This window comes from Anthonomus grandis, chromosome 13 (assembly GCF_022605725.1).
Source record: "Anthonomus grandis grandis chromosome 13, icAntGran1.3, whole genome shotgun sequence".
Lineage (NCBI taxonomy): Eukaryota > Metazoa > Arthropoda > Insecta > Coleoptera > Curculionidae > Anthonomus > Anthonomus grandis.
In genome coordinates this window covers 82,245-109,486 of record NC_065558.1, presented here as the reverse complement: position 1 = coordinate 109,486, position 27,242 = coordinate 82,245, and the positions used below count along the sequence as shown (strand labels likewise).

Here is a 27,242-nt window from a genome sequence, read left to right as displayed (position 1 = left end):
AGACCTACGACTAAACCTGAACGGTTTGGGTCGATAGAAAAAACGAACGTTCTTGATTGACCCAATTTATATGCAGCGAACCCTCAAGACACGGCCCAAAGAGGTGGTCGTCTAAGAAGTTTTTGGCCAAATCACGTGGTTGTTTTTCGTAACATCTTAATTATGTTACAGATAGTACCTCTCAATATAATATATCAGTGTATTAAAAACAAATTATTAATTTAAACTGTTCATGAGCTAATATTATATTCATCTTTAGTAGAATCCACATTAAATGACTGCATTATAGTGTAAAGAGCAACAAATATGGAAATTTAAAAGTGTGCCTTGAAAATTGTTCTGAGAAAACCTAAGTTTTACTTTTTCTGAAATCAATACCCTAAAGAACCAAATATACAGGGTGTTTCCTAACTACGGTACGAAACTATACAGGGTGAATCGTTAGGTCGTTTTATGTAAAAAAGTTCCTATGAACGTATATCGGGAGTTGCTTTGTTTCTGAGATACAGGGCGATGAAGGTTCAAAAAAATAACGGTATTTTAAAAATACTATAACTACCCTTAAACCGATTTGGTTGAAATTTGGTGCAGTTATAAGACGCTTATTTAGCTGTAACTAGATTGAAATTATTAAGTCCAGTGGCGTCTCAGTGGGCACCACAGAAAAAAACGAGGCCAATAATTGTTTTGCAGCTTTTTATTTATTTTTGTTTTAAGCAACTAAAAATACAACTTTTTCGTATCTTATCTTATATTATCTTCATATCTGGCTTTGTTTTCGAAAAAAAAATTTAAAGTATCTTTAACTCATTCTAAAAATTATCCATGGACATGAAATAAAAACCAATTAATTCGATAAACAAATTCGACCTTAAAGTAAATGAGCAAAATGCCCACCTTCTGATAAAATACACGACTGCAAACGATTTGTCATGGAGTGTCTGACATGCTCAAAAATACCTGGAGTATCCCTTATGATATTGCAATTGACAATTATCCGATTCCTCAAGTCATTCACATCTAGAACAGGAGTTTTATAAACAAGAGCCTTCAGATGACCCCCTAAATAGTAATCCAGGGAATTCATATCAGGACTGCGAGCCGGCCAATTTTGAGGTCCTGCACGTCCAATCCAGCAATTAGGGTAGATGACGTCGAGATGCTGACGAGCAAGAACACTGAAATGAGCTGGAGCCCCGTCGTGCATGAACCACATGTTGACTCTTACTCGTAGGGGTACTTCTTCTAATAAAGTGAGTAAATGGTGTTGCAAGAAATTTGCCTGTTAATCTTGCCGGTAAAAAAAATGGGCCAATTAGGTAGTCACCAATAATTCCTATCCAAACGTTCAGCGAAAATTGTTGCTTAAAAAGAGTTTCTCTAATAACGTGGGGATTTTCGTCGGCCCAAAAATGATCATTGTGGAAGTTCATAATGACATCTCGTGAAAAATTTGCCTCGTCCGTAAAAAAAATATTTGGTAGGAAATTATTATTGTGTGCCATCGTATGAATCAACCACCTGCAAAACATTAATCTTGGATGAAAATCCCGAGGCAGTAGAGCTTGTACACGCTGGATGCAGGAGGTTTTTTTTTAGAACTTTCCAAACGGTTTTTGAACTGACTTCAAGCTGCAGTGCAATCTTCCTGATACTATTGGAAGGTTCTTCTTCTATCGCATCAAGTATAGCTTCTTCCAGTTCAGGCGTTGTTATAATTTCTAGTCTTCCACCACCCATATTTTTATTAAAACTCCCAGTTTCACATAATCTTGCATGTAGTTTTCTAAATGTTTTTGCACATAGAATTACTCTGTTAGACTATCTGTCCTGGTAAATTCTTCGTGCTTCTTCCGCATTTTCATTGGCTAATCCATAAATAAAGTGCATGTCGGTCATTTTATGGTTAGTAAAATTATTCATAATGGAGTAATGAATCACTGCTAATTGACTGCTAGCTGAATTTTACTTATAGCAATTCTGTCAGCTGGTCTCCAAAGCAGGTAGATACAAAGGAGGTACTTGAATGGACTTGTCAACTATTTGTCATAAGAAGCAATGTATTTGTTATTTTGTTGTATTTAAAAAATCGTAGAAGTTGAATGTTTATTATCATAGTAAACAAGACACAAGAGACCAAAAAGTCGTGCATTGGAGGGTGGACATCTTGCTCATGTACCTTAAGGTCGAAATTGTTTATCGAATTAATTGGTTTTTATTTCATGTTGTCGTCCATGGATAATTTTTAGAATGAGTTAAAGATACTTTATATTTTTTTTCTCGAAAACAAGCATTTCAAGCCAGTGTTTAAGAAATATTAGTGTTTAGATAGTGGTCTCCAAAAACAATGCTCAATTTTCAAGGTAAGTACTCACTTGAAAATTGAGTACTGAAAAAACTACTTAAAAGATTTCTATAAAACAACCAGCATGATATTCAAAGAAGTATTTTGAACAAATAATGGTAAATACTTAAATTAATTCAAGCAAAAGTTTAATAAATAATGCAGTTTTTAGACAGTGGCTTCCAAAAACAATGTTTGACTTTTAAGGTGATCACTCCCTTTAAAATTGAATATTGGAAAAACTATGTGGCCGATTTTTATGAAACAAAAAGGATGATCTTAAGAAAGGCGTTTTAAACAAATAATGCTTAAGGCTCAAGGTATTTTAAGCCAGTGTTTGAGAAATATTACAGTTTTTAGACAGTGGTCGCTAAAAAGAACGTTTGATTTTAAAGGTAAGTACTCACTTCAAAATTGAATATGACAAAAACTATTTGGATGATTTTCATGAAACAAAAAGGATGATCTTAAGAAAAGCGTTCTGGATAAATAATGCTTAAGGATCAATGCGAAATTGTTTATCGAATTAATTGGTTTTTATTTCAGCACCAAATCGGTTTAAGGATAGTTATAGTATTTTTAAAATACCGTTATTTTTTTGAACCATCGCCCTGTATCTCAAAAACTAAGCAACTTCCGACATACGTTCATAGGAACTTCTTTTCATAAAATGACCTAACGATTCGCCCTGTATAGTTTCGTACCGTAGTTAGGAAACACTCTGTATATTAATTTAGTAATAAGATACATATATGTTTAAAACATCTTCTCTATAGTCAATAGGACAAGCTCATAAGTTAATTGGTCTAATATTTTTTAAATTATGATTTTTAAAAAGCCCTATTATTATTATTGTAGTTAAATATGAAAAATTCAAATCAAGACCAGTTTACCTGAAACTTGCTGTGATTAAAAAAAAAATATTGCTATTTGTTGAGAGTAGGTTATCAGTTAATTGGTCTAATATTTTTTTAAGAAAATGAATTTTTCCCCAAAAAAGTCAAACACTATTTTAGTTCATTCAAATCAAGACCAATTTACTTATAACTTTTTATAATAATAGAGAGATCTGTTTTTTATCGATGTGATAAGGTTATAAGTGAATTCGTCTAATATTTTTGAAGTCATAATTTTTCTTTCAAAAAAAAAAATAAATTTAAGTTCGGTTTTAAAAATTCATAAAAATTTAAAATCAAGACTAATTAACTTGAAACTTCTTCTAATTATAAAGATATCTATCGCTAATGGATGAGATAAGGTTGTAAGTTAACTAGTCCAATATTTTTAAGGTTATGATTTTTTAACCAAAAATAGTTCAAAAATTATTTTAGTCCAAATTAAAAAATTTATAAAAAATGTAAATCCAAAATCAATTTACCTGAAACTTATTATTATTTTAAATAGATCTGTTTTTATTAATGGAATAAGGTTCTAAGTGAATTGGTCTATAATATAATATTTTTAAGTTGTCTTCTTTTCATAAAAAAAGGCCCAAAAACTATTCCAGTTTACTTAAAATCCAATACTTTTTACATGTTAGAAAAACCTGTTTTATGTAATACACTAAAGCCTCGATAGTCCGGACTAATAAAAACGACGGTGATCCGGAGTAACGAAAAATTCGGATTACTGAAACATGATGTCTTTTTACATACATACATATATGTTCTTTATTAGGGAATAATATTATATGTATATAACTAAAAAATTGCCTACAAATATGTGATAAACGAAAAAAACATACAAATTAAAAGGATAAACTAAATTACATGCTACTACTATGTAGTAGGTACATAATAAGCTAATTAAAAAAGTCTGTAATTTTGGCTTGCTTTACCTTTTCTTGGTTTTTCATAAAAGCCATTTCTTTAAGTCTTTGAAGAACAAGAATATCATGCAATGGCACTCGATTTTCTTCAGCCCACTTTAAGCATAAATTGAAGCCCTTCACTGCTTCATCATTTTTGACTCCTTTCTCTCTCCCTTGATTTTCGTCACATTCTTCGCTGCTGCTATAATAGTCAAGTCAAAGTCAAAAATAGCTTTATTGTTACATAACATCATTTGTTGTTAACAAAGCATTATATAAAATCTTAAAAATAGTTGACAACATAATCTTTTACAAAAATATAAAAATTTTAACAATTCTTACATACATAGAATATAGAACACACCCAAAGAAAGGGTAGTAAGAATTCACATTACGCTGCGCAAAAATTCTTCACTGTCAAAAGATTGTATTTAAAAACTCGTCTACAGAATAAAATGAACATCTACCTAATAAATGCATTTCGTTGCTTTCTATCTCATCTAATACCAAGTTGTCATCATTTTCAATCCGGCTATTCACTTCATTAGGATTTATCTCGTTTCCATTTTGTTCACTTTGTTTGGAACATAGCCGAAACATCCGTTAAAGCTCGTAGCTTTTCCTGTAATTGCTTTAGTGAAATCAGATCATCGGCTTCGTATTCTAAATCATTACCAAAAACCGTTCCTTTTGGAATTACTTTTTCCCTACATGTTTGTAAAACCTCTACAGTAAGTTTTGACCATGTATTGCTCAGTAAGTATGTTGCAGTTTTGAGATTTAAAGTCTTTAATACCTGGATAACATTTTCTTCATTTTGTGATAAAATGTGCGCCAAAAGGCTCTTACGGTAAAACAATTTAGTCAACCTTATGGCATTTTGATCCATGGGTTGCAGCAATGCTGTGCAATTTGGCGGAAGAAAGATTGTTTGGAAATGGCCATCCTCACTTCTCAGTTCTTCTGGCGATCCATGGCTTGAGGCATTGTCAATGATTAAAAGAGCACGTTCAGTTAGATTTTGGCTTCTTAAATACTCTTTTACTTGCCTAATAAACGAATTAAGAAACCACTCTTTAAATATTGCAAATGTCATCCAAGCATTGCAGGAATTTTTGTACTCTACGGGTATGGGTACATTTTTAAATGCTCTGGGATTTTTTGCTTTTCCAATGACGAGAATTCTCAATTTGTGAGAACCATCTCCATTTACACATGCCAGGAAAGTAACCCGCTCCTTACTTATTTTTCGTCCCGGTGCTGTCTTTTCTTGAGAACGAATAATTTTTTTTGCCCGGTAACATTTTCCAGTACAACGCTGATTCATCAGCATTGTAAACCTGCGTAGGAATTAAATTCAGGTCTTTCATTTTCTGTGTCAACATATTTTTAAAAGGCTTAACAGCAGTTTCGTCATTTCACAAATTTTTAAAGTTCTCAAACCATGTCTTTTTCTGAAATTTGCGATCCAACCTCGACTGGCTGCAAAATTCTCATTTCCATAAACGTCGTTGTAGATTTGCTTTGCTTCGGCTGCTAAAATTTCATATATGGGAATGTGTCTAGAACGTTGCCTGCAAAACCATTCGAACAATCGCTTTTCCATTCTGGGATATTCAGGTTTTCTTAGTGTTTTCCTAGCTTGTGGTACGCTATTACAACCGCTAATAAAACTAAAAATAAAATACAAAACATTAATAAATATAAAACATCTTTATAAACCTTGGCACATACCTTTTAATGCTCAATTTGTTTTTTTTTTAATATTCGAAATTGTGGATGTGCCTACATCGTATTCACTAGCTAAGGCTGTTCCACTCACGCCACGTTCTAATCTGTTCAGTATATCAAGCTTTTGTTTTAAAGAAAATGTTTTATGCTTTCGTCTTGGAGCCATATTCCCCAGAATTGGTGTAGGAAGGCCAGGAAGCAATAAGTGTCGACTGTACTACTTATGTAACATTAAAAACTAAATTTTCGCAAACTACCAATCAATTTAAACTTGTCTAAGCCTACAAAACGGCTAAAAACAGCGCGATCCGGATTATAACGTACATAATAGCGGCAAAATTCGTGTTCCGACTACTGAAGCATCCGGAGTAACGCATATCCGGATTATCAAGGCTCTACTGTACCTAATAATTTCTTTTTTCTTTTATTTGCTACTGTTTTTCCAACACACTTTAAAAAATGTAACATTAAGATATTATTTTAGGTTAGTTCATATGTCCCTTTATCCCATATTTGAATGTTGATCTTTTTTTGCAGTTGCATAGGTAAATTGCTCATGATAAAAAAAAAGTTAGGAATTAATTGTCTATAAAAATAAAACTAAACAAAATTATATAACAATCATTTATTTTTTTAAACAATATCTGCATAATTACATTTAGATATTTTTTATTTACATTAAGATTATGGCACGAATCGATTTTAGACGAGCGTTTCAATAATTATATAAAACTTCGAGTACAAATACAGATCATCATGATGAATGAGTGTTTTTTAATCAATGAGCGTCAGTCAAAGTATCCTTGATTAATTGATTGTGTGATGACTGTCTAAATATATTAACTTTTTATTCTATTAGACTAGAAAACCAGGATTGGGTGTTTTGTTTAACCCTATAAAATTTAATTAATTAAAACAGCAAAGATATACGTATTATAAATTATAGGTATAATCCTCATCCAAAGAAATTTATTGAATGGAGCTATCTTATTTTTACTACTACTAAATAATAATTCTAGATGAAGTTTTTTTTTTTAATAGTATATGAACAAACAACCATTGAAGGCCAACCTGGTATACTTTTTTATGGAATTTATCGGTAGTATTATCTAAATTTTTGTCATGACAGGAACTAAATACGTAAATATCTTAAAATAAGATCAAATTGGGATCATGGAAAAATTGGCTTTCAGTTTATCTATAATCCCGTATCCCGACTATTATATGTTATGTCTTAAGCTTTTTTAATAAACTTTTAAACGAAATACATTCATACGCTTTTTATAACTGCGAATTACAGGTTAAATTGTGACAGCCTACCTAGTAGCATATAATATACTTATTAAAGCCTCCCAAGTATATGTTTTTTTTTGAATGTCTATTTTAAAATGGTATACGTTTAAGATGTTTTAGACTGTACCATTTTATTGACAATGTAAGTTTTTTTTTTGTAACCATGAATAAACCTTACTTTACTATAATATACGTTGCCTGAGAATCAACTGGAGCCATCTATCAACAATAAGGTCAAGCTCTTCATTTAAATCCTATATAGACAGACTGGCACACTGAATAGGCCGTGTACAAGAGCCGCAAATACAGATGGAGCTGTTTAACACATTTAAAAATCACATTACAATTATTGTAGAGTAGAAATGAACTATAGTGTAAACAAATAAATAATATTATTATTTTAAATGATACTTAAACAATTATTAAATGTTGCAATATATTTTTTGAATATCGTCAGGTCATCAAAAATAATTTAATTGATTTATTCTCTCATTACTTTTTGATAAATCTGATCCTTTTTCAACCCTATTTTAAAATACTAGACTGCTTTGGTTAACTTAAACTAAACTTGACTTCGCATAAACTTAAATATTACCGCGAATTAATATCAAAGGCCAGAACGTGCTTTATACAAACTAAACCCCTATAAGCACTCAATCATTGGTATTATAATAATCACAGCCAAAATATGAGTCGAGAACCTCAAATAAATTAAACTCAGGTCTCGGAAATCATATTTGTAGTACTTAATGTATCTTTCCCTTATTTGTGGCTGGATAAGTTTTATGATAATAAGCGTAACCCATCACAAAAATGACCGAAAGTAGAAACTGAATAATCAACCAAATGACAATGTTCATGGGATGAGTCTGCTTGAATAACTCAGTTCCGTGTTTAATACATATTAAAGATTCTGTTACCATAATAAATCCGTAAACCCAGCATTGAGTTCCCACTCGTTTGCAAGTTGTGTCTGTAACATAACTAAAAAGAAAAAAATCATGAATGGAATAGGAATACTTTTTTTTTAAACATACCAATAAAACTGACGAACAGATGGAGCGACAAACAAGCCAATCAAGATAAGTCTCGCGGAAACCAGATAGTGGGCCGTAGGGAGATCAAAGACGTGCTTTAAAAAGAACGTGTTCAACTCTGACAGTTGCCAAAATAAAACGAGTTCGCAAAAGGCAAATACCCTCATATAGGAACATTTAGGATCCAGCCATCTTACCGAGGTCCAACTCTCAGGTGTAAATTGTAAGAAAGCACGTTTTATTTTACCTAAAAGTCGTTTGATAATCCGCGAACTGCTCGGCAACGTCGTCTCACTTACCTGTAGTAGAATGTATGTCTTTGATACTCTCCCATTTATACTCCCTCATTTCTAAAATGCGACAAATTCTTAAGCCGCACCAGATTCCGAATCCGTTGCAAAGAAGAACGTCCAGTATTAGAGCGTCCCACCAACACTCTATAAAGTTTGGGAGAAGGTGGGCGAATGCTAGTTCCGTTATTTCCCACATTATACTAAAATTTAATTTAAATGATTTTCACTAGTCTACCGCATGTTAGAGTAGTACTCCATGTATCTCTCTTAATCAAATTTTATATTGTCATTTATTCCTAGTTTTTGAGAAAAAAATTAATATAAGAACGATTTTTGTGCCTGGAAAAATGTTGAAATATCTACAATAAAGGAAAAAATTACTGTAAATACCTGAAATATACAAGAAATCACTTAAAAATGTCAGGAATGTGGTGACATAAAATTCGAATATCCCACTAATATTCCTCTAAACTAAAATTGCTACTGAACTGAAGAAATAATACATTCGAGGCATTTCCAAATAAATAAAAATATTTTATTTTTAAAAGTCCAGGAGCACAAAAAGTGAACATTAAATAAAATACCTTAAAAAAATTATAAAATTAAGAGAAATGTCTGGAATTAAGGGAACAAATTACTCAATCACAAATGCCTGGAATATACAAGGAGAATCTTTTTGAGGTTCTGTTTGCTGGGGATCATCAACATCGATCACAATTTAAAAAACTGTATACTGCATATGCCACAATCTCTGAATTTGTATTTAAATAGATTTTCTGCTTCATTTTAAACAATGTTGTAGTCAGATAGAATCAATGCATCTATTAGTAAACAAGCTTTTATCTTTTTATTTTTAACAAATATTATGTATGGAACCAATTTATAAATTATGCAAACTAAAGGAAGGTGTAGATTGAAGATAAATGCATAGCTACTTGTTCAGTTGATTTTAATAATAGATAAGGTAAACGCACTAGTCTTTGACCCATTAAGATACTTTTCAAAATTTAAAGTAATACCAAAATTAGAAAGATTTATTAAAATGGTGAGCAATTTTATCACCATGTAACTTTATTAGTTATTTTTACGAAAATTACTTTTAAGACAACCGTAATATATTTCAAATATTCAACAAAAAGTCCAATGGGTTAGTTATTGACCTATATAAAAACGACCAGCGCTAGTGTTTGACCGATTAATGCACTAGTTCTTGACCAACACAGGAAATAATACGCTTTTTGATCAAAAACACTTTTATTTTTCAAAAAAAAAATGTATAACCAAAAATAAAAATTCAAATTCTTTAAAAAAAATTCAAAATTAAACTGTATTGAAAAAAAAATATATAAATCATTCCAAAACACTTAAATATTTTGCAACTTGGGCAAGGTTGTGGCTCATTAATTGTCTCTAACACGTCTTCTTCAGAATCCAGATGACGTCATCTTTGTCTGGCCACTTCCAGTTTTTTCCGCTTTTAGTCATTGCCTTATAAAATATTCCTGTTTTCCTTCCACCACCTTATACTTTAAAACAATACCTCGGAATACCGACTCTTCATACTTTACCACAACATATGACTTTTCGGCGACATCTGAATTTTTGATGCTCTTACTAGTTTGTTTAACTATTTTCTTCTCTTCTCTTTTGGCTTTCCTTTCTAACTTTTCCTTTTCTTTCTCTTCTTTTTCTTTTTTCTTGTTTCGGACTATTGGTGTCTTTATCAGAGGGCCAAAATAAATATCTCTTAAAAGGAGTAGGAAAGTCACTGTTGACTTGTTCATAAGACATTTCGGGAGTTTTATAAATATTTTTATAAAAGTCCCGGCAGTATTTTTTCTACTAATATTATTTACTTTATCTTCAATAGTTGTTATTGCGTCTAAATCAATTATTTGTCGCTTTGTTGGTATTACAGCTTCTCCAGAGAATCTATTGTTTTTAGGAGAAGCTTGGAACTTTTGAATTTTTCAGGAATATTTTCTTCATTTCAAATGTATCTCGATGAATCTCAGCAACTGTTGTCATTGTTGTTTTTATATTTGACCGTATTTTAATTTAGTATTTGACCTACGAACTTACATCTTTATAACTTGTATAGGTCAAGGATTAAAATTTAAAATATAGGTACTTTTGTCTGTTATAAAATACCTTGGAAATCTTGATTTAAATATATATAATAATAATAAAATAAATTTGTTTTTTTTTATAGTCTTTTGCATCTTTGACCAAATTGTGTTAATGGTTGACCTATTTTTGTTTCAATGTTTTTAAGAAAAGGTAGGTCAGATACAAGCTACTACGTTTTTTACATAATGGAATTTTAAAATTTAACTTCTATAGTGCATATTAAAAGAATATCGAAAAATCGTAAAGATTAACAAAGCGTTAGTGTTTGTCCTAATGGTCAATCATTAAAGCACACATTAAATATATTGTGTTAATGTTTGTCCTACTTAATAAATGAAAAAATATATAATTTTTCCTTACAAAGAGGTAATTTTTATTTAAAATTAAGTATTTAAAAAAACCCTAACCAATAAATATCCTGCTATAGTACATTAAAACAGGCAAAACACTTACATGTTTGTATAGAGGTTCCTTAACATTTCACTAGCAAAACAGATCTGAACTGCATTGACAGGTTGCGCAATGTCAAAAAACTATTTATAACGGTGTCTGTAGCAAAGCAACCATGCTTAAATTTATTGAGTTGACAGAGAGAATGTATAGACGGCGTTATAAGGCAATCATATAAAGGCAATAATAAAAAAAATCCTTAATATTTTGAATTAAAGTGAAAAGCGGTCAAAGACTAGTATTTTTACCTTATATGGATTCCTTTGCTAAAGAGAGATAAATGTATTTTATTCATGTATTTTCTACTACTAAATTATATTAGGATCACACCCTTTAACTAATAAAAAAGTAATATGTGTATTTTCTCTGTTACTTTTTGAAACAGTTTTTCAATGTTGAACCAGTGTCAATTTAGAAAGGAATTTTAATTGAATATTCTAAGAAGCGTCAAAGATGTTAGGATGAGGTGTTCTTATTCAATAAATAAGTTTTTTGTTCTTTTCAATTTCAATAAGAAATAAGGTTAAGGAAGACATTTAAAAGAAGAAACACGCTCATAGGTCAATAGATAAAACCTTAGCTGCTGAGTATACAGTATTGCGCATAAATATAGCAACAAGCGATGTTTTCAAAAATACTATTTGCTCCTTTATTTATTCCATAATATTTCTTTACTTTTAAGTACACGCCTCTGTATTATTTATAAATATACCGAGATATCATAAGAATGCCAATGCAGAGTAAGGAACTTCATATTTGTTTATTTAGACAATGTGCATAAATTTAGCAACATTCTTGTTTCGCATTTATTTTATCAGTTAAATATCGATTTACCTGCTGTAAAGTTGTTATTTTTGAATCTCAGAATTAACTTAAAATGGGTCCCTCAAAAACCGTCTCTGGTGATCTAAGAAAAATTATTGTGGAGCATTACGAAAATGGTGTTAGGCAGAGTGACATTGCAAGCTTACGGCTTTTTGCAAAAAATTTTGCCTTACTGGAACAGCTGCACCGGCACCCATTCCTGGTAGACCCAGAAAAACAAATTTGAGGATGGATAGGCAGCTGCTACGAATTTCCAAAGAAAATCCTTTTTTGTCTTCTTCCCAAATTTTGGCAAAATTAAAAGAGGGTGGAGGAGTAAACCTCAGTTCCAGTACCGAAAGGAGAAGATTACTTGATGCCAACTTACCTGCCAAAAAATCGTTGCTCTCAAAGAAGAACGTCAAGGCTCGTTTTCACTTTGCCCAATCTCATGTCCACTGGTCTGTAGCTGATTGGAAGAAAGTCATATTTAGTGATGAATCTAGATGTAATTTATTCAGGACTGATGGAGTGATGTACGTCAGACGCCCCAGTGAACAAAGATTAAACAAAAAGTACGTTTGCCCCACAGTTAAACATGGAGGGGGAAATATTCTTGTATAGGGATGTTCCTCGGCTCGTGGCATGGGACCCATAGTAAGAATAGTGGGCAAAATGGATCGTTTCATGTACCAAGACATTCTGCAAACACATTTAGTGCCATATATGGATGAAGTCATGCCAGTAACAGCCATATTTCAGCATGACAACGATCCAAAACATGCTTCTCAATTTGTTAAGAGGTGGCTATCCGATGAAAAAATAAATGTATTGGTCTGGCCATCTCAATCGCCAGACTTAAACCCTATAGAGAATTTATGGCATTACATTGACACCAAAATCAGGCACCTAACATACTTTAATACAAATATTCTCTTTGAAATAGTGGAAAAGGCTTGAAACGAAGTAAACAATGACTATATTATGAAATTAATTGAGTCCATGTCAAGACAATGTGCAGATGTTATAAAGAAGAAGGGGTACTCCACGAAATATTGAATTGATTTTAATTTAGTTGAGTTATATTTTTTTTAGAATCAAAACTATTTTTTACTGCTATATTTTTGAATAATAAATTTGCATAAAACAATTTGGTGTTTTATTTATTATGATACAAAAAATATGATAATATGAAAATATAAACAGGCTCTAACTATTCTTGTTAATAATATATAAACCTTATTTATAAAATAGATACTAAAAGATATATAACAGGAAAGTTCAATGTTGGTATCTTTTTGCACAATACTGTATAAAAAGATCTATTATACCTATACAAATAAAATGTAAAATTTAAAAATTATTGGACTTAAATTGATCTAAAAAATGTTACTTCATATTTCTTCTAAATACATGAATAAATCTATTTTCTTTTTAATGATTAAGTATATGAGATGGTATTTTTTAAATTGATATTTACTGAATTTTATTTAATCTCAATTTATTCTTATACTTTTTATTGCATGAAAATATTCCTATTAATTTTGAAGATATTAGAGTTTAGGTGAAAAATTTCTTTATCAATAACTAACATCATTTTAAACCTGACACAATATTTTTTGAAAATATTCTCCAGAAAATCATGCATTTTAAATTTTGAGAATATTTCTATTAGTGTTGAAGAAATTGGATTTTAAAGTGAGTGCTCACTTTAAACATCTGACATCCCTCTTAGACTCTATTACTTAAAATGGCCAATATTTTGAAAATTTTCAATGATTATTATTTATAAAAATATCCGCTCAAAAATATTCATCACTATTTAGTTATGTAATACCCAACTAAATAAATACCTAATATATAATATTGTAAATACCTGGTGGCCCAAAGAATTCCCATATGTCTAATCAAAATAGCTTTAAACATCCATCCCAAAAAATGACCCACAGCAAAAACATCCACATGACTCCATATTCTTTCTATGGTTATATCTGAACAGTTAACTCCATACTCTTTATCTAAATCGATATGAAATTCCTAAAATTACAAGTTTTTTTTTCAATTAACATTCTTTTAAAAGAAATAATTCTATGGCGTACCTTTAATTTTGGATCCACCCAATACAAAATTTTTCTAACAGTTTCAGTGTTTTGAAAGAGTACGAAAAGACATCCTAAAAGATACAAGACACTCATTCCGAATACTATCCTCCATATGGCAGGGTGAGGTCTGGTAAAAGGTCCATTGGGGAACGCCAAAATTGATATTATGAGGAAAAAGAAGCAGCAGCATAGCAAACCAGACCAAATGTTCTTTTCTACATCTTCAGTATCTCTGAAAATCGTTGAAAAGTAGCCCTGAATTTATACAAGAAATCACCGGTATGCTGCTAGTTTTTAGAGGTGCAAATTGCACATACTTTATCATAGGTCATTAAAAAAAATTGTCAGTGTTTTAATAAATAAAAACCACTAATTATATTGACCTGTGAACTGAAACAGTGCGATAAGCCACTGATTGTGTCACTTATAAACTGTGGTAACTATATCAGTTTTTTATTTTAAAAATATTTGCCTTATTTACGCAAATTATTACACATTATGTAATATATCCTCAATAGCATTTTTACCTGACAAAAGCAAAAAAGACCACAGCTCCTATAGAAGTCAATAGTAGTGTTATGGTGTGGGGCTTATAGAAAAATTCCAGTGTGATATCATCAACTTCCTTCTCATTTATGGCACTAAATGAATTAAATCTGGCTCTTGTAGACACTTTTTCAACTTCTCTGGGTCTCATATTGATGGTTTTTAATTATCATTTACTATGTTGAGTTTTCTGCCTTCCTAAAAAAGGATATTTTTTAAATAGAAAATAAATAAAAGGTCAACTTTTTAGACAGAATTTACCTTATCAACAACTTAATAGAACAGTTTGATTTTCACTATTATGATAAGCTTATGAATTATACTATGACTGTTTTGTGAATTTAATTCATAGGTTAGAAATTGTATTATTATAAGGAGGAACACCGAACAATGCAAAGAAGTATCTGGGAACGAGGACGAGCTCTACCGAGAAATGCCAAGAAATTGACAATTTTGACTTACGATTGATACTGTGTTACGACGCTGCCACATCTTAACATTATACAAATTTCCAAACACGCGTGGGTAGGTACTCTAATATGTGATATATTAAAACAAAAAAAACTGATGAGACGTTATTTGATTAAAAAAAAAAACGAAAATATATGTTGTAAGTACTTGGTGGACACAAACACTAAAAATATACTAAGATATTATCACGGGCTAATGAATTTTATATTGATCTAAAATAATTTTAAATATGTGTAAATTATGAACTGAAATGATGATCTAACTGAAAAGACCCAAATGTCTGGAAAGAATTTACAATTAATCAAAAAGTTTAAATGCCTGGAATATATCTGTACTTTGGTAGAATAAAGGCCAATGTCTATTTCAGCAGTTTTGAGAAAAACAGGGTTAATGAGATGGATTGACTTTATATTTTTATAAATTGTGACCCTTTTTTCCTACTTTACTTATTTTTTGGGATTTTAAATATTATGAAGGGATTCTTTTTGAAAATGTATTGTTAGTCTTCTAAATTGCAAAAAAAATCGACATTGGCCCCTAAGCGCGGACATTGGCCAAGGCGGTATTAAAGAGCTAATAGACATCGGTCTTTTTGCTACAATAAAACAATCCCAATTACGAAAATAATTTTTATTTATACACGAAATTCGTATTTTTTAACATTAGAAAATTAATTTTCTGTGGCCATAAATCTTTACTGCTTATGATACCTACACTAAAATATCAGAGAAAGTTAGTTATTTTCTTCATGCTCAGGGTCTTGTATATCTTCAACATTTAAGTCGGAAGATCTTTATCAGTTCTCAGAAAATGGTTTGTTATAATGGCAATGCTAATGTAAGGCAGCAAATCTTTGATTTTAAGATCTACCAATGGTAAAGGTTCTTGATTTATAGGTTTAGGCACATCAATATCCAGAATCGCAGGCCGGTTTCGTACAGAACCTCTTCTCAGGTCAACAACCTTATACTTTTTACTATCGTTTTGTAAAAAATCTGAAACTGGTGTTCAACGGAGAACTTCATCCATTTAATCCGCATCCACGGAACAACTTCACCAATCTCATTTTATTTTTCTATGAACCATCAGCCAGTTATGGAGATTGACATTGGAGTAGGGAGGTCTAATTTAGGTTTATTATGATTTTGGGGAGCGAAGACATTTCTTGGTTTTCCAAAAACTTGAGCGTTTGTCGGATAATGTCTTTGAACTGGTCTAGGTCGTATTTGTATAGGCTCACTGGGAAATTGTTGCTAGGGGAATGTCATGGGAGGTTGATTCTGGGGTAGTAATCTTACGGGACTTTGAAAGCTATTTTGTGTTACATAGGAATTATGGTTATTATTATTAGTAAATTGGTTATTATGAACATTAGACAGATTTGAAAAATTTACCTGTGATTCAATCATATTATAGTTAATTACATGCGTATATGCATCATCAAGTGTATTAGGGCGTTGTAACATTAACATCGTTTTTAATGTCTGAGGCGAATTGGCTGTCAGAATTAAAACCGAAGTTTTTTCTATTTAATTAATTAAAATTAATTTCGCATTTACATCTGAGACTTTGCAATGTAATTTAGAAAAAAATCTTTGTACAAAGGATTTGAGTCTATCTACAAATTGTAATATGCTTTCATTTTCATTGATCTTAAAGTATTGTAATTGTTGGTGTAAAATTTGATAAGTGATAGGATCACCGAACTTTAGCCTTAGGGCCTCTTTAATTGAAGGCCATGAATATAAATCTGGTCTAGAAAGTAAAAAGTCTCGAGCATTGTCAATTAACTTTGACTTAATGGCTGCTAAAACAACTTTATTTTGTTCAATACCATCATTTGTAAAATATAATTGGTAAAACTCATCTATGGATATTATAAAACTTTCTAAATGGTTTTGAATTCCAGAGAAGGTTGGTAAGAGAGAAGTGTGGAATCTTATGTTTTCCATTTTAATATTTAAATTAGGCTTGGATAAATTAGAATTTAAAGTTAAGTTATTTAATAGGTTACTTACACTATCTAAATTAATTTGATCGGAAATATTTTGACTACTTAAATTAGAAATGTTAGAATTTTCGTTTTCAACTACTAATCCTAAAGATCCCCTATTTCGTATTAATATGTTTTTTAATTTTTGCGACGGATATGGACTAGACATTAAATAATGGCAATTCAAACAACATTTTTCCGTCAAAAGGCTGTTCAAATTTAGGAAGTCTTTTTGTAACATTTCCTTAACTTGTAGGGGTGGATTTCGGCGCACAGTTCTTATAAAATTAGTCCAGTCATGGGGGACTTCTATTTCAGCAGTCGTTTTTTTCTTGCATATTTCGATTGCTGCATGGATTGTGTCGACCTCCATATGAGTATGACCAGGCTCCATAAATTTGTGGACGCCTGAAAAAAATCTAAAATAGATTCACTTTTTTGTAAAATTTTAATTTGATTCAGGGACTAAATTAAATGTGTATTTTGGCAAGTTATCTGGTTTATTAAGAGCCTTACATTTCTATATAGACAGAATTAAATAATGGAAAAAGAAACAGAAGCTAATTATTCTAGCACATTATACCTATATGTACCTAGTAGGTATGAGGTATTAAAAGAAATCATCTTTATTTTAGGGGGTTCAGCACCATAAAACCGCGCATAAAAAATCGGTGTGTTTATGAGGCATTTTTATGTGAATTGGGTTTTTGTGGCTATAAACGAAATTATTCTTATTCCAGACACTTTTTCTTTTGAATTTACTGATACTTTTAATATTTTCAATAATTGATAATTATTTATGTCTTCCAGGCACTTGAGGCAGATTTTGGGTTGTTAAAAGAAGTATGATAAATTTTTATATTTTCCCAAGGGTCTTATTATTGTTCACTCGTTTTGTACAACAAAGCATCATTTTTGTGTTTGAAAAGAAATTACCAAAGAATGAATATTTAGTTTTTAATCATTTAAATATCTTTCATATTTCAATATCTTACATAATCTGTTCTCAATAATGTATAAAATGTATCCAATCAAAAAGATGTTTTTAAACGCGGTATTTGGCCTCTTAACAATCCAGAAAGAAAAAAACAATTGACCTACTCCTCCTCGCGAAAAATCATCTAAATTCTAAAAATAGCCGCGTCAGCCCAGGACCCGCTGGTGTATAGTAATCTCACTCCCCTTCAAAATTAAGTTGAATTTTTGAAATTTCGCGGAGCGGGGACGTTTTATCGTTTTACAGACTTTAATAATAAACAATGTCCTACCAACGGCCATCCTTTTGGCATTTTAGAGCAGGACAACAAAAAAAAAAGGTGAGTCAATTATAAATATCCATTCGTAAGAGTTTTTCCTATACTTGTAATAAAGTTTATTATACAATTTAAAAAAAAAAACAAGTGCATCGGCCGGGAATCGAACCCGGGCCGCCCGCGTGGCAGGCGAGCATTCTACCACTGAACCACCGATGCTACGAGCAGAATTTACAAAAGATACTATATATAGTATATTCTAAAAGCTTTGCGACGACTAAAAATATTACTTCCAAGATGCCACATCATTTGAATTTGATTTTACTTATTTTCTGAACCTTCTAAAGTAATTTTTCTATACAGAAATAAATACTTTCTTTGAATGCATAAGTCTTCGACTCTGAAATAGTAACTCGATTCCAAGATGTGCTCTTGGAACTCTCTGTTCTGAACTGTTGTACTCTTAGTTTAACTTTTTTATATAGTAAATAATTAAACATAATCAAGTTCGTTTCAATTATACAGTAGTAGAATGGAAATCTAGGTCAAAAGTAAATTTCGCGTTCAAAAATAACACGCGGGAGAATTCAGCTCAAGGTGTCGCTTAAGCTCTTGAGTCTTGAACGAATTTCATAATCTGGATTCACAATTTCACGCATTGGCGCTCGCCAGCTGTTATAAACGTTTATTTTAGTTTTAATTTCATGTAATAAGTGCATGATTTTTTTTTTTGAGTCAAGATTCTGGTTCTCTTAATTACTTCCAATATTCTTGGATTTCCTTATATAGATTTCAAACAAGTTGGAAGAAATTTAAAAAAACCTCAATTGTCTGGAATTATTGATTTATTTCTTACGGGCAATTGAGATCCCAACTACCTTTAAGGTGTCATTTTGCAATCAGAAATTCCAGTTTCATTTAAAGATTTTGAGTTTCTCTTCTTTCCATTATTTTTTTTAAAATATAGACAATCAAACTGAATTGCCTGGCATTATTCATTAATTACAAACAATTGAGACTTTCTTGGATTTCGTCAAGAAACTTCTAATTACTTTAAATTTTCCATTGGTACTGGGGTTTTTTAAGCTTTTTATGCTCTATGCCACTTTTCGATTTATTCATTTTTCTTGGATTATTTGGGTTTTTTCTTTTTGGAATTTTTGTCTTATTGAAGACTTTCTCTGACTTTCAAGGATTTTTTTTTGATTTTTTTATTTATTTTTTAAGAATTAGGGTATTGACATTTTTCTCACAGGAGTGCCTGGGAGAAATAAAATAATTTGTCTCTCACCGGCAACTAAATAACTTCATTTTTATAGTGGCTCAAATGTTGTATATATTTATTTGTTGTATATATGATATTTAATAAATTACAAGACCTGGAATGGAATATTTTGTCACCCCATAGTTGTCAAGACGTTCATTGTTTAATGTTTAAGTAGGTATCTTTAAAAGTACCTAGACCAGTTAGTTAATACCAAAATGTCAAATTGGCTTCAGAAATATTTAATATATAATACTATAACACTTATGAATTACTAGTAATATGATGGTCCACAAATGGAACCGTGTCGTGAAAGTCTTTACTGAAAGATATAACCCAATTATTGTGCTCCTATGCAATAGGCAATGGATTTTAGCAGGAATCAAAATGGAACATAAAATAATAAAAACAGATGACAGCAACCCGATGTAAAGGGATCAAAAATTGTTTGACAATAAGTAGTAAATTCCAAAAAAGAATTGATTTTTAAAAAAATCAATGTTTTCATAACAATAATAAACTCTGAAGTGCATCGGACAAGCGCTACGTCACAGAACACGACCGCGATGCCAAAAGCCGAACATCCCGTATCCCGGTGCTATTTCTGTGTTCTGTGTGCATTGTGTCCGAAAACACCCACGGGGGGGATCATCTCAACTCATCCACACACACACGACAATCGATCGCTAAATCGATATCCTCCATCCAGTGCATCCGAATTACCTCTTTCGTAACGTCGCCATTTCCGTAAACGAAGGTCACCAGTGTGTGCTAGTGAGAGGGTGCAAATCATCCTTTTTTTGTTCAAAACTTGAAAGTGTCGTTCGTGAAGAACTGCTGCATACTTCAAGGTCATTATCTAAAATAAAAAACAGACACTTCAGCGCTGCGGGGATTTATTTTTAAATATATTTTATATTTATCCAGAGCGGGTTGTGTTTACTCGATAAATAAATTAATATTTTAGTCTTAACTCGAGTGGGTCCTTGATCGGGTGTTTTTAGTGCCAAAAAAGTTCGATGGGAAAACATCACGAGTTGATCGTGGACTTGAGACGGAATTCCCCGAACGAACCGTGGGGCTTTAGTTTGGTAGGGGGCGCTGACGTTAAAACACCCTTGATCGTTACGAGGGTTAGTATCGATGCAGTCATAAAAAGCTATAATCACTTCTAGTCAATAGTGACGCAATTTATTGCTTTAGGTTGCCTTTGGATCTCCGGCCCAAGGAGGTCTTCAACGAGGAGACATCATCACTAAAGTAGGCAATTACGATTCTAGAGACATCAGACACGAAGATGCTCAGAATTTATTTCGAAATGCTGGCAGTAACGTTCGCTTGGTAGTTCAAAGGTAAGGAAAATAATTTTTCATACCAAAGCAAGACTTAACTTGTTCATAATACTGACGTTCAAGAGTCATATTAAATAATTGTTTTGTCATTTTAAGATCTGAGGTATATTGACCTTCATTAAATCTTATAAAACATTCTGGTTTCCGACACATCATCGGCATTAACGAAAAAATGCCAGAAAATATCGCGGTTTTAAAATAAATACCCGAGAGAACCAATCCACCCACCATCGACAATAATAATAATTATTGTGCTCGAATTCGAATGTCTGTATACTTCGCTTGGACCAATAAAAAATGTATTTTCCGCTGTTCTGGATTCGATCCAGATATTTTCGTACGACTATGCAAACAATTTCTTAAAATATTGGCCCCGGTTGTACCGTTTTCTCCTACATTCAAAATTTCGGTTCGCTTTAGATTCGTTGGATATTTTTTATTTTATCGGTCGAAGGAAGCAGCATCATCAGTTCGGTCCGCGGTTTCTTCTGCAGCTTTTTGGCGGGTTATTGTTGGTGCTACGATTCAATTTTAGGGATTTAACATGCCGTCTTATAATAGATATTTGTAAGTAGTAAATTTTATTTTAATTCTTAACTAACTGACTTCTTTTATATAGTTTGAACAATATAAAATATGAATTCAAATAATGCTCCCGTATAAATTTATATATATAATATAATTAGTAGTAGTAAGTAGATCCTTTGGTTGCATAAATGACGCCATCTTATGGAAATTTATTTTTGGCCACGTATAAAATTTCAATTAAAGTAGTTGAGATGTTGCCAAAATATTGAAAAGAAAAATTCATATTAAAATTATCATTATCATTTTGCGCCTTTTTCAGTAATTTGCTATATTATAGCTTAGTTATGGGGTATCTGCAAAACCAGTGTTTTGAGATAATGAAGGTTTTGTATTTTTTAACGTGCCACCTATTACGATAAACTTCACTTATATGAAAGATATGGAGTTTATAGTAATTTTTTCTTAAAAAATCAGTGGCATTAAGAAAAATTGCAACTTGTTTTTAGATTTTGAGTTATGGCAGATATGCCTATTTTCCTTAGTATCGTTTTACCATTTGCTGATTAAATTAAAAGATGTCTGAACTATGAAATTTAATACATATAGAATAATGTTTAAATATTTTTATTAACTTACAAAAAGTAATAAAAATACATTCGTTAAAATACAGTTTTATTGCCTCAAATTCAAAAAAATCTTACAAGATTCCAAATGATTCAACAAAAGAACTCATATGTCTTCTTCGTCTTCTTCTACCATTTCAGATTCTTCAGAAAGAACCGGTAACTTTTCCCAAAACGCAAGCCTATTTCTCTGAAAATCTTTTTTTTTGTACTTTGGCGTTTAGAAAATTTAACTCGACAAAATCGTCACAAAAGTTATATTTGTAAGTCAAAGTAAACTCCCCTCGTGAAAACTGGATGTGCACCATTTTATTTAGGTATGGTCGACTTGGTTTAATACACACAAAAAAATCTGTCGTTTTGTCAAAGACTTGTGCTTTGATTCAATGACTTCTTACATTCAGTATTCCTCAATTACAGTAGAGTTTTATCCAACTACAAGTCTAAATTTGGTAACTAATTATATCATATCTTGGATTCAATGACAAGATGTTATCGGATTTTAATGAAAGATTTAATTACAAAGTTTCATTGAATTAAACGGGTACTATAATTGATTTGAAAATACTTTTTTTGCCTTAACTTTATGGTTCTTTTGTTAGGATCGCATGTTGAATTGTTTTGATGCCTCATGTTGTTTCATAGATTACCAGTGTAGTGCATTATAAATAATGAATTATAGTATGTATTTGAATTTTGTCAGATTCGTAATTGCCCCAATCTTAACTAAAATTGGAAGAATTTAATAGATTAATTGTCAGAATAATTAGTAATTTTGCTCATTAAAATTAAGGAAATTAAAACTTATAATTGACATTATAGGTATCTGGATTCAAATCAATTACAATTGATTTTTTATCCGAAATATTTTATTAATTGGTGTGATCCTATACTAAATACAGGGTGATTTTTAATTTATACGCATAAACTTGGGAAATTATTGCTGATGACAAATAACTAAAAATTAAAAAATATTTAAAAAAATATTTTTAGATTTTGAAATAATTTGTTTTTTGTTCACAAAAAATTATAAACTTTATCAGGTGGAATTTTGTTTATAAAGGGCGATTTTCTTATTCAGTGATGGATTTATCGATGGAAACCGTTAACATTTAAACCATTTTGATTATGTCAAAGTTGTAATCAATTGATTTCATCGCTGAAAATAAAAACATCCTTTATAAATAAAATCCCACCTCATAAAGTTTCATATAAGTTTTCGTAAAAATACAAATTATTTTAGAATCTAAAAATATTTTACCGTCATTTTTTCTTCATTATTAGTAATTATCCTTGTTATCAGCAGTAACTTTTCAAGTTTATACATATAGGTTAATAATCACTCTGTAGGTATTTAAGTTAGTAAGAAAGAAATAAGTTTCATAAAGTTTCCAAAAGTACAACCTATAATCAGTTATGCTTTATTACAAATAAATATAAAACATGACAAAAAAAAAACAAGAAAGAAAAGAAACAGAGACGAAACGTCATGTTTTATATCTATTTGTAATAAAGCATAACTGATTATACACTATTATGTACACTTTAAAATTAAATAGAAACATCGCAAAGCTGAAATGGGAATTAAAAAAAAACAGATAGTTAACATAATAGTTTATTTGTCAAAAAAAGGAAACCTGTAAATTCAGTTTTAAATCTTATAGACAATTTAAACATAAACTTTTGTTCCAAAAGTCAAAAAAATAAAAAACATTTTCCTTAATTTCTAAGACCATTAGGAAAACAGGAACAGGAACTAGAAATATACAAAACCAAATAAATTTATTCATTTATATAATATATATATATATATATATTATAATAATATATAAATTAAAAAAACGTGAAAACTGCATCCATGTCTGACATTATGTATTACATACAGAGGTAGGTACTTACCTTAAAAAATAGGTATAAGCTCCTCTAAATCATGTTTTTTTTTTAAAACTCGTCCATCGTACTATAATTATTAATATTATGGATCTACAACACACAATTTAAATTAGCACGAACACAAATTAACATGCAGGCGCGGGGACCATAATGCTGCTTTTTGAAACAAACAAGCCAAAATGACGACGCGACAGGACACCTTCACACAGACACGCCGGACAGATTTACGCTATTTGGTAGATCCAAATTATATACCAATCTACGAATGTACAAAGTAGTTGAGTTAACGACAAGGATCATTGAAGTTAATATAAGATGTCTTTGGCCCAATACTACTGGGTAATTCTCTGAACAATTTAGATATTGCATTAGGTAATAACATGGTGTATTGTGACAGTAATAGTTGTGTTTTAAAGAAAATAAATATATTTTAAATTAATTACTGAATAATGTGTTTGTAGCAAATGGTTTTAATTATCAAATAAATAGTATATTTTTTTCAATGAAAAGCATGATATATATTAAAATTACATAAATGCTTTCATTAAATTAATGTTTATATCAGTATTGGAGGGACACAATATATCATTAAATAGAGACATAAAGTATTTAAAATTTAATTGCGTATAGCTGTAATTATCTTGAACTTAAGGGTTAAATTGTTTCGATAACATGGAATTGAAACTATTATAAATATATTTAAAACAATGAAAAAACATCCAAATACTAACAAATAATTGGAAACACAACAGTATTTTTTTCTGTGTATTTTTAATTTTATATTGAGAGCTGTGGTCTAACCAATTGTAGAAATTATTATGTTGCATATTTATTACCAGAACTGTACCATTGTTTGCATTTTGTATACAGTCTTCAAAATCAGGAAAATCATAAACTTTTCGTTTTTTTTTAAGAGACATCTCAACCTGGTGGTGGAATGAATTCGCCGACATGAAAGTGTGGCCGGGCTCTAAATATTTAATTTCCAGTTTTTCAAGGCTAATTTCATCTAAATTTACTATGCTGACAAAAACTGATAAAAGTGCCCAATTTTTATTTTGTGCTGAGCAATTATGAAGCCACAGAATTATTATGTTTGTCATCTCTATGTCGTAAAAAAAATGAATAAAATGTGCTAATGATCACTTTTTGAGCGTCCGGCCACACCTTCATGCCAATTAACTGCTATGGGCTTCTTGTTGTTTAGTCCCCACTGGTACAAAAGATTCATTGAATGCTTTGATTCTCCCCGTAAATATTACTTCCTTCAAGGATTCATATCTTGGAAGAACCAACTCAATTAACGCCACTAAAATGATTTGACTGTGACAGACGTATACAAGAGCCTTACTGACAGCCGTTAATAGTAACACATTTAATACTTTATAGTATCAAAGGCGGAGCATTTATGCCACATTTAAAGTATTTGCATTTTCGTAACTACAAAAGGGTTGCTAAATGCTTCGCAAAAAGGGCGAATGTGACAAAATGCATATAGATATGCCCTTTTAGCGTAAAAATTGTTGGATACGACCATTTGGCATAGTAGTATGTGTATGTATTGCAGATAGCTAATATTTTATTAGGATTTTTAAGTTAGATGGACAGCAGATACGCCTTTTAGCATTACAAATAAGGTGATATATATTATGGGCTATCCAACAAGCCTTTAACCCAATTTTCGATAAAATGTCAGATACGCCCTTTACGTCGTTAAGCAGGGCAGTGTAGGTCCGAAATAATATTTATTATTTATTAAATAAACAATTTATTACTGATTTATAGGCATAACCGGATCATACTGAGGCCATTATGAGTACTTAAATTATTTCCTGTGACATTAGTTTGTAAATCTAAAATATACTTAAAATTAAAGGTGTGTTTAGAAACCGGCGATTAACCATTTTCAAAATGACAACCCAAAAAACGTTGATTGAAACGATTAATTTTTCCTGGTGTAGTTTTGAAGATGACGTCATACAGATCAAAACTTTAACTAAACTATATAAATCGATTTTTTTTGCCTCGACCGAAAGGATTCATAAAAGGTCGGTCCTATTCTTTAAACAACTACACATTAAACAATTATTTCCTGCTTCACTTTTAAAATAAGTTACCTATCAACAACTTGTATCCCCGTTATTTCATCACACATCATCAGACCTTCTGGCATATTCTGGTTTATTTTAAACTTTTGGTCTATTTGTAAACATTCGACGGTATACGTTTCCAAATAACTCGTTACAACAGACGTTTAATGTTTACATGATAAGGAAGTGTTTTTTTTTTTTTGATTTAGAGAAACCGCTCCTAGACAAAATGCCAGCACTGGATCATCAAGAAACAGCTCCCACTATAGTCCCTTATCGGTGTCTCCTAATTTATCGCCCAGAGGTCCGGGACTCAGTCCGGGTAGGTAATCATCATAAGTTATAACATTGACAGTGATTTACCATAAATAATTTTATGATTATAGGTTATAGTCCAGCTGGATCGGCACTGACACCCGTATACACGTCTCCTCTCACTCCCATTGATAATAATTACTTTGAACCTTACGAATATGGTCAGAGAAAGAGAGATGGTAATGAAGATGGGGAGGTTCACGTCATGAAACAGGTAATATATAAGTTTGACTGAGTAAAACTCAATTTTCAATTTATTGTAAGTATCAAATTTCACTGAAAAAAATAAATATGTACACATAAACAATGTAAAACAAGTAGCAAAGGGATAACAGTTTCATTAATCAGATCTGCGATTTTGGCCGGAGGCCAGTAAATGTCACAAAACAAGGTCCTTTATTTATATACACCACACCTTATACCGTGGTTGGTTGGTATAGCCAACATTTTTTTTCGTTATTGTTATATGTATAAACACAGTAGTGTAATTCATTTTTATAAAATGACGCAACGGCGTGAAAAATTAAAAATTCATTGATTGGTAATAAGTTTATTTACGTCAATCTATTTAGGTGTCCAGAGATATTTTAAGAAAAATTTTATGTATTTTTAATAGTTGGCAAATCTAACATTGTTAAATTTATAAAATGAATTAATAGGATGTGAGAATTTTTTTATAGCCACTCATTATGACATTAAATTGAAAAAAAACGCTGTACGTCACTGTTAATATTTTCATCATATTTACCGCTACGCATAAAATTTGTACTATCCAAAAATACTATGTTATGCTGTAAAGTACGGACAGTTTTTCGCGAAATTCGGGATCAGTTAGACATCGAACTTTTTTATTCAGTTGTGTAACTAACGCGTTTAGGAAAAATCGATATGCTACTGTCCAAAAGTTTTTCTAGGGAAAA

The 27,242-nt window shown here is 31.0% G+C and overlaps 2 protein-coding genes and 1 non-coding gene across 11 annotated transcripts in view; 1 reads left to right on the top strand and 2 right to left on the bottom strand.

Annotated features, from left to right (window-relative positions):
- Positions 1–6,495: 6,495 nt before the first annotated feature.
- On the bottom strand, positions 6,496–14,991 carry LOC126744240 (phosphatidylserine synthase). The gene is made up of 7 exons (XM_050451599.1): positions 14,802–14,991; positions 14,522–14,738; positions 13,992–14,226; positions 13,769–13,929; positions 8,515–8,708; positions 8,216–8,462; positions 6,496–8,162 (listed from the first exon to the last, which is right to left on the bottom strand). Exons 2-7 carry the CDS (start codon positions 14,689–14,691, stop codon positions 7,925–7,927), a joined length of 1,245 nt encoding a protein of 414 aa, XP_050307556.1. The 5' UTR covers positions 14,692–14,738; positions 14,802–14,991; the 3' UTR covers positions 6,496–7,924.
- Positions 14,992–18,157: 3,166 nt separating this feature from the next.
- Positions 18,158–27,242, top strand: part of LOC126744241 (PDZ and LIM domain protein Zasp) — a 24,634-nt gene continuing 15,549 nt past the window's right edge. For 5 of the 9 annotated variants that reach the window (XR_007663086.1, XR_007663087.1, XM_050451606.1 and 2 more), the window contains exons 1-4: positions 20,133–20,654; positions 20,725–20,873; positions 26,217–26,329; positions 26,394–26,536. Coding sequence is in view for 7 of the 9 variants with exons in the window: in XM_050451606.1 (XP_050307563.1) it covers positions 20,541–20,654; positions 20,725–20,873; positions 26,217–26,329; positions 26,394–26,536 (519 nt within the window). In the remaining 2 variants the exon portion in view is untranslated. Of the gene's footprint in view, positions 18,321–20,132; positions 20,655–20,724; positions 20,874–26,216; positions 26,330–26,393; positions 26,537–27,242 lie in introns of those variants that run through there. The other 4 variants (XM_050451604.1, XM_050451605.1, XM_050451602.1 and 1 more) reach the window with 3 other exon arrangements.
- Trnag-gcc (transfer RNA glycine (anticodon GCC)) lies at positions 18,406–18,476 on the bottom strand. Its single transcript has one exon. It is a non-coding gene; the product is annotated as a tRNA-Gly (tRNA).

What these genes read in the sequence shown, in the direction of transcription:
- LOC126744240 (XM_050451599.1), bottom strand. Translation starts at nt 14,691, where the DNA reads ATGAGACCCAGAGAAGTTGAAAAAGTGTCTACAAGAGCCAGATTTAAT. An exon ending in GTCTTTTTTGCTTTTGTCAG is followed by an intron (nt 14,227 to 14,521) that starts GTAAAAATGCTA and finishes AACGATTTTCAG; the next exon opens with AGATACTGAAGATGTAGAAA. An exon ending in GGAATTCTTTGGGCCACCAG is followed by an intron (nt 8,709 to 13,768) that starts GTATTTACAATA and finishes ATTAAATTTTAG; the next exon opens with TATAATGTGGGAAATAACGG.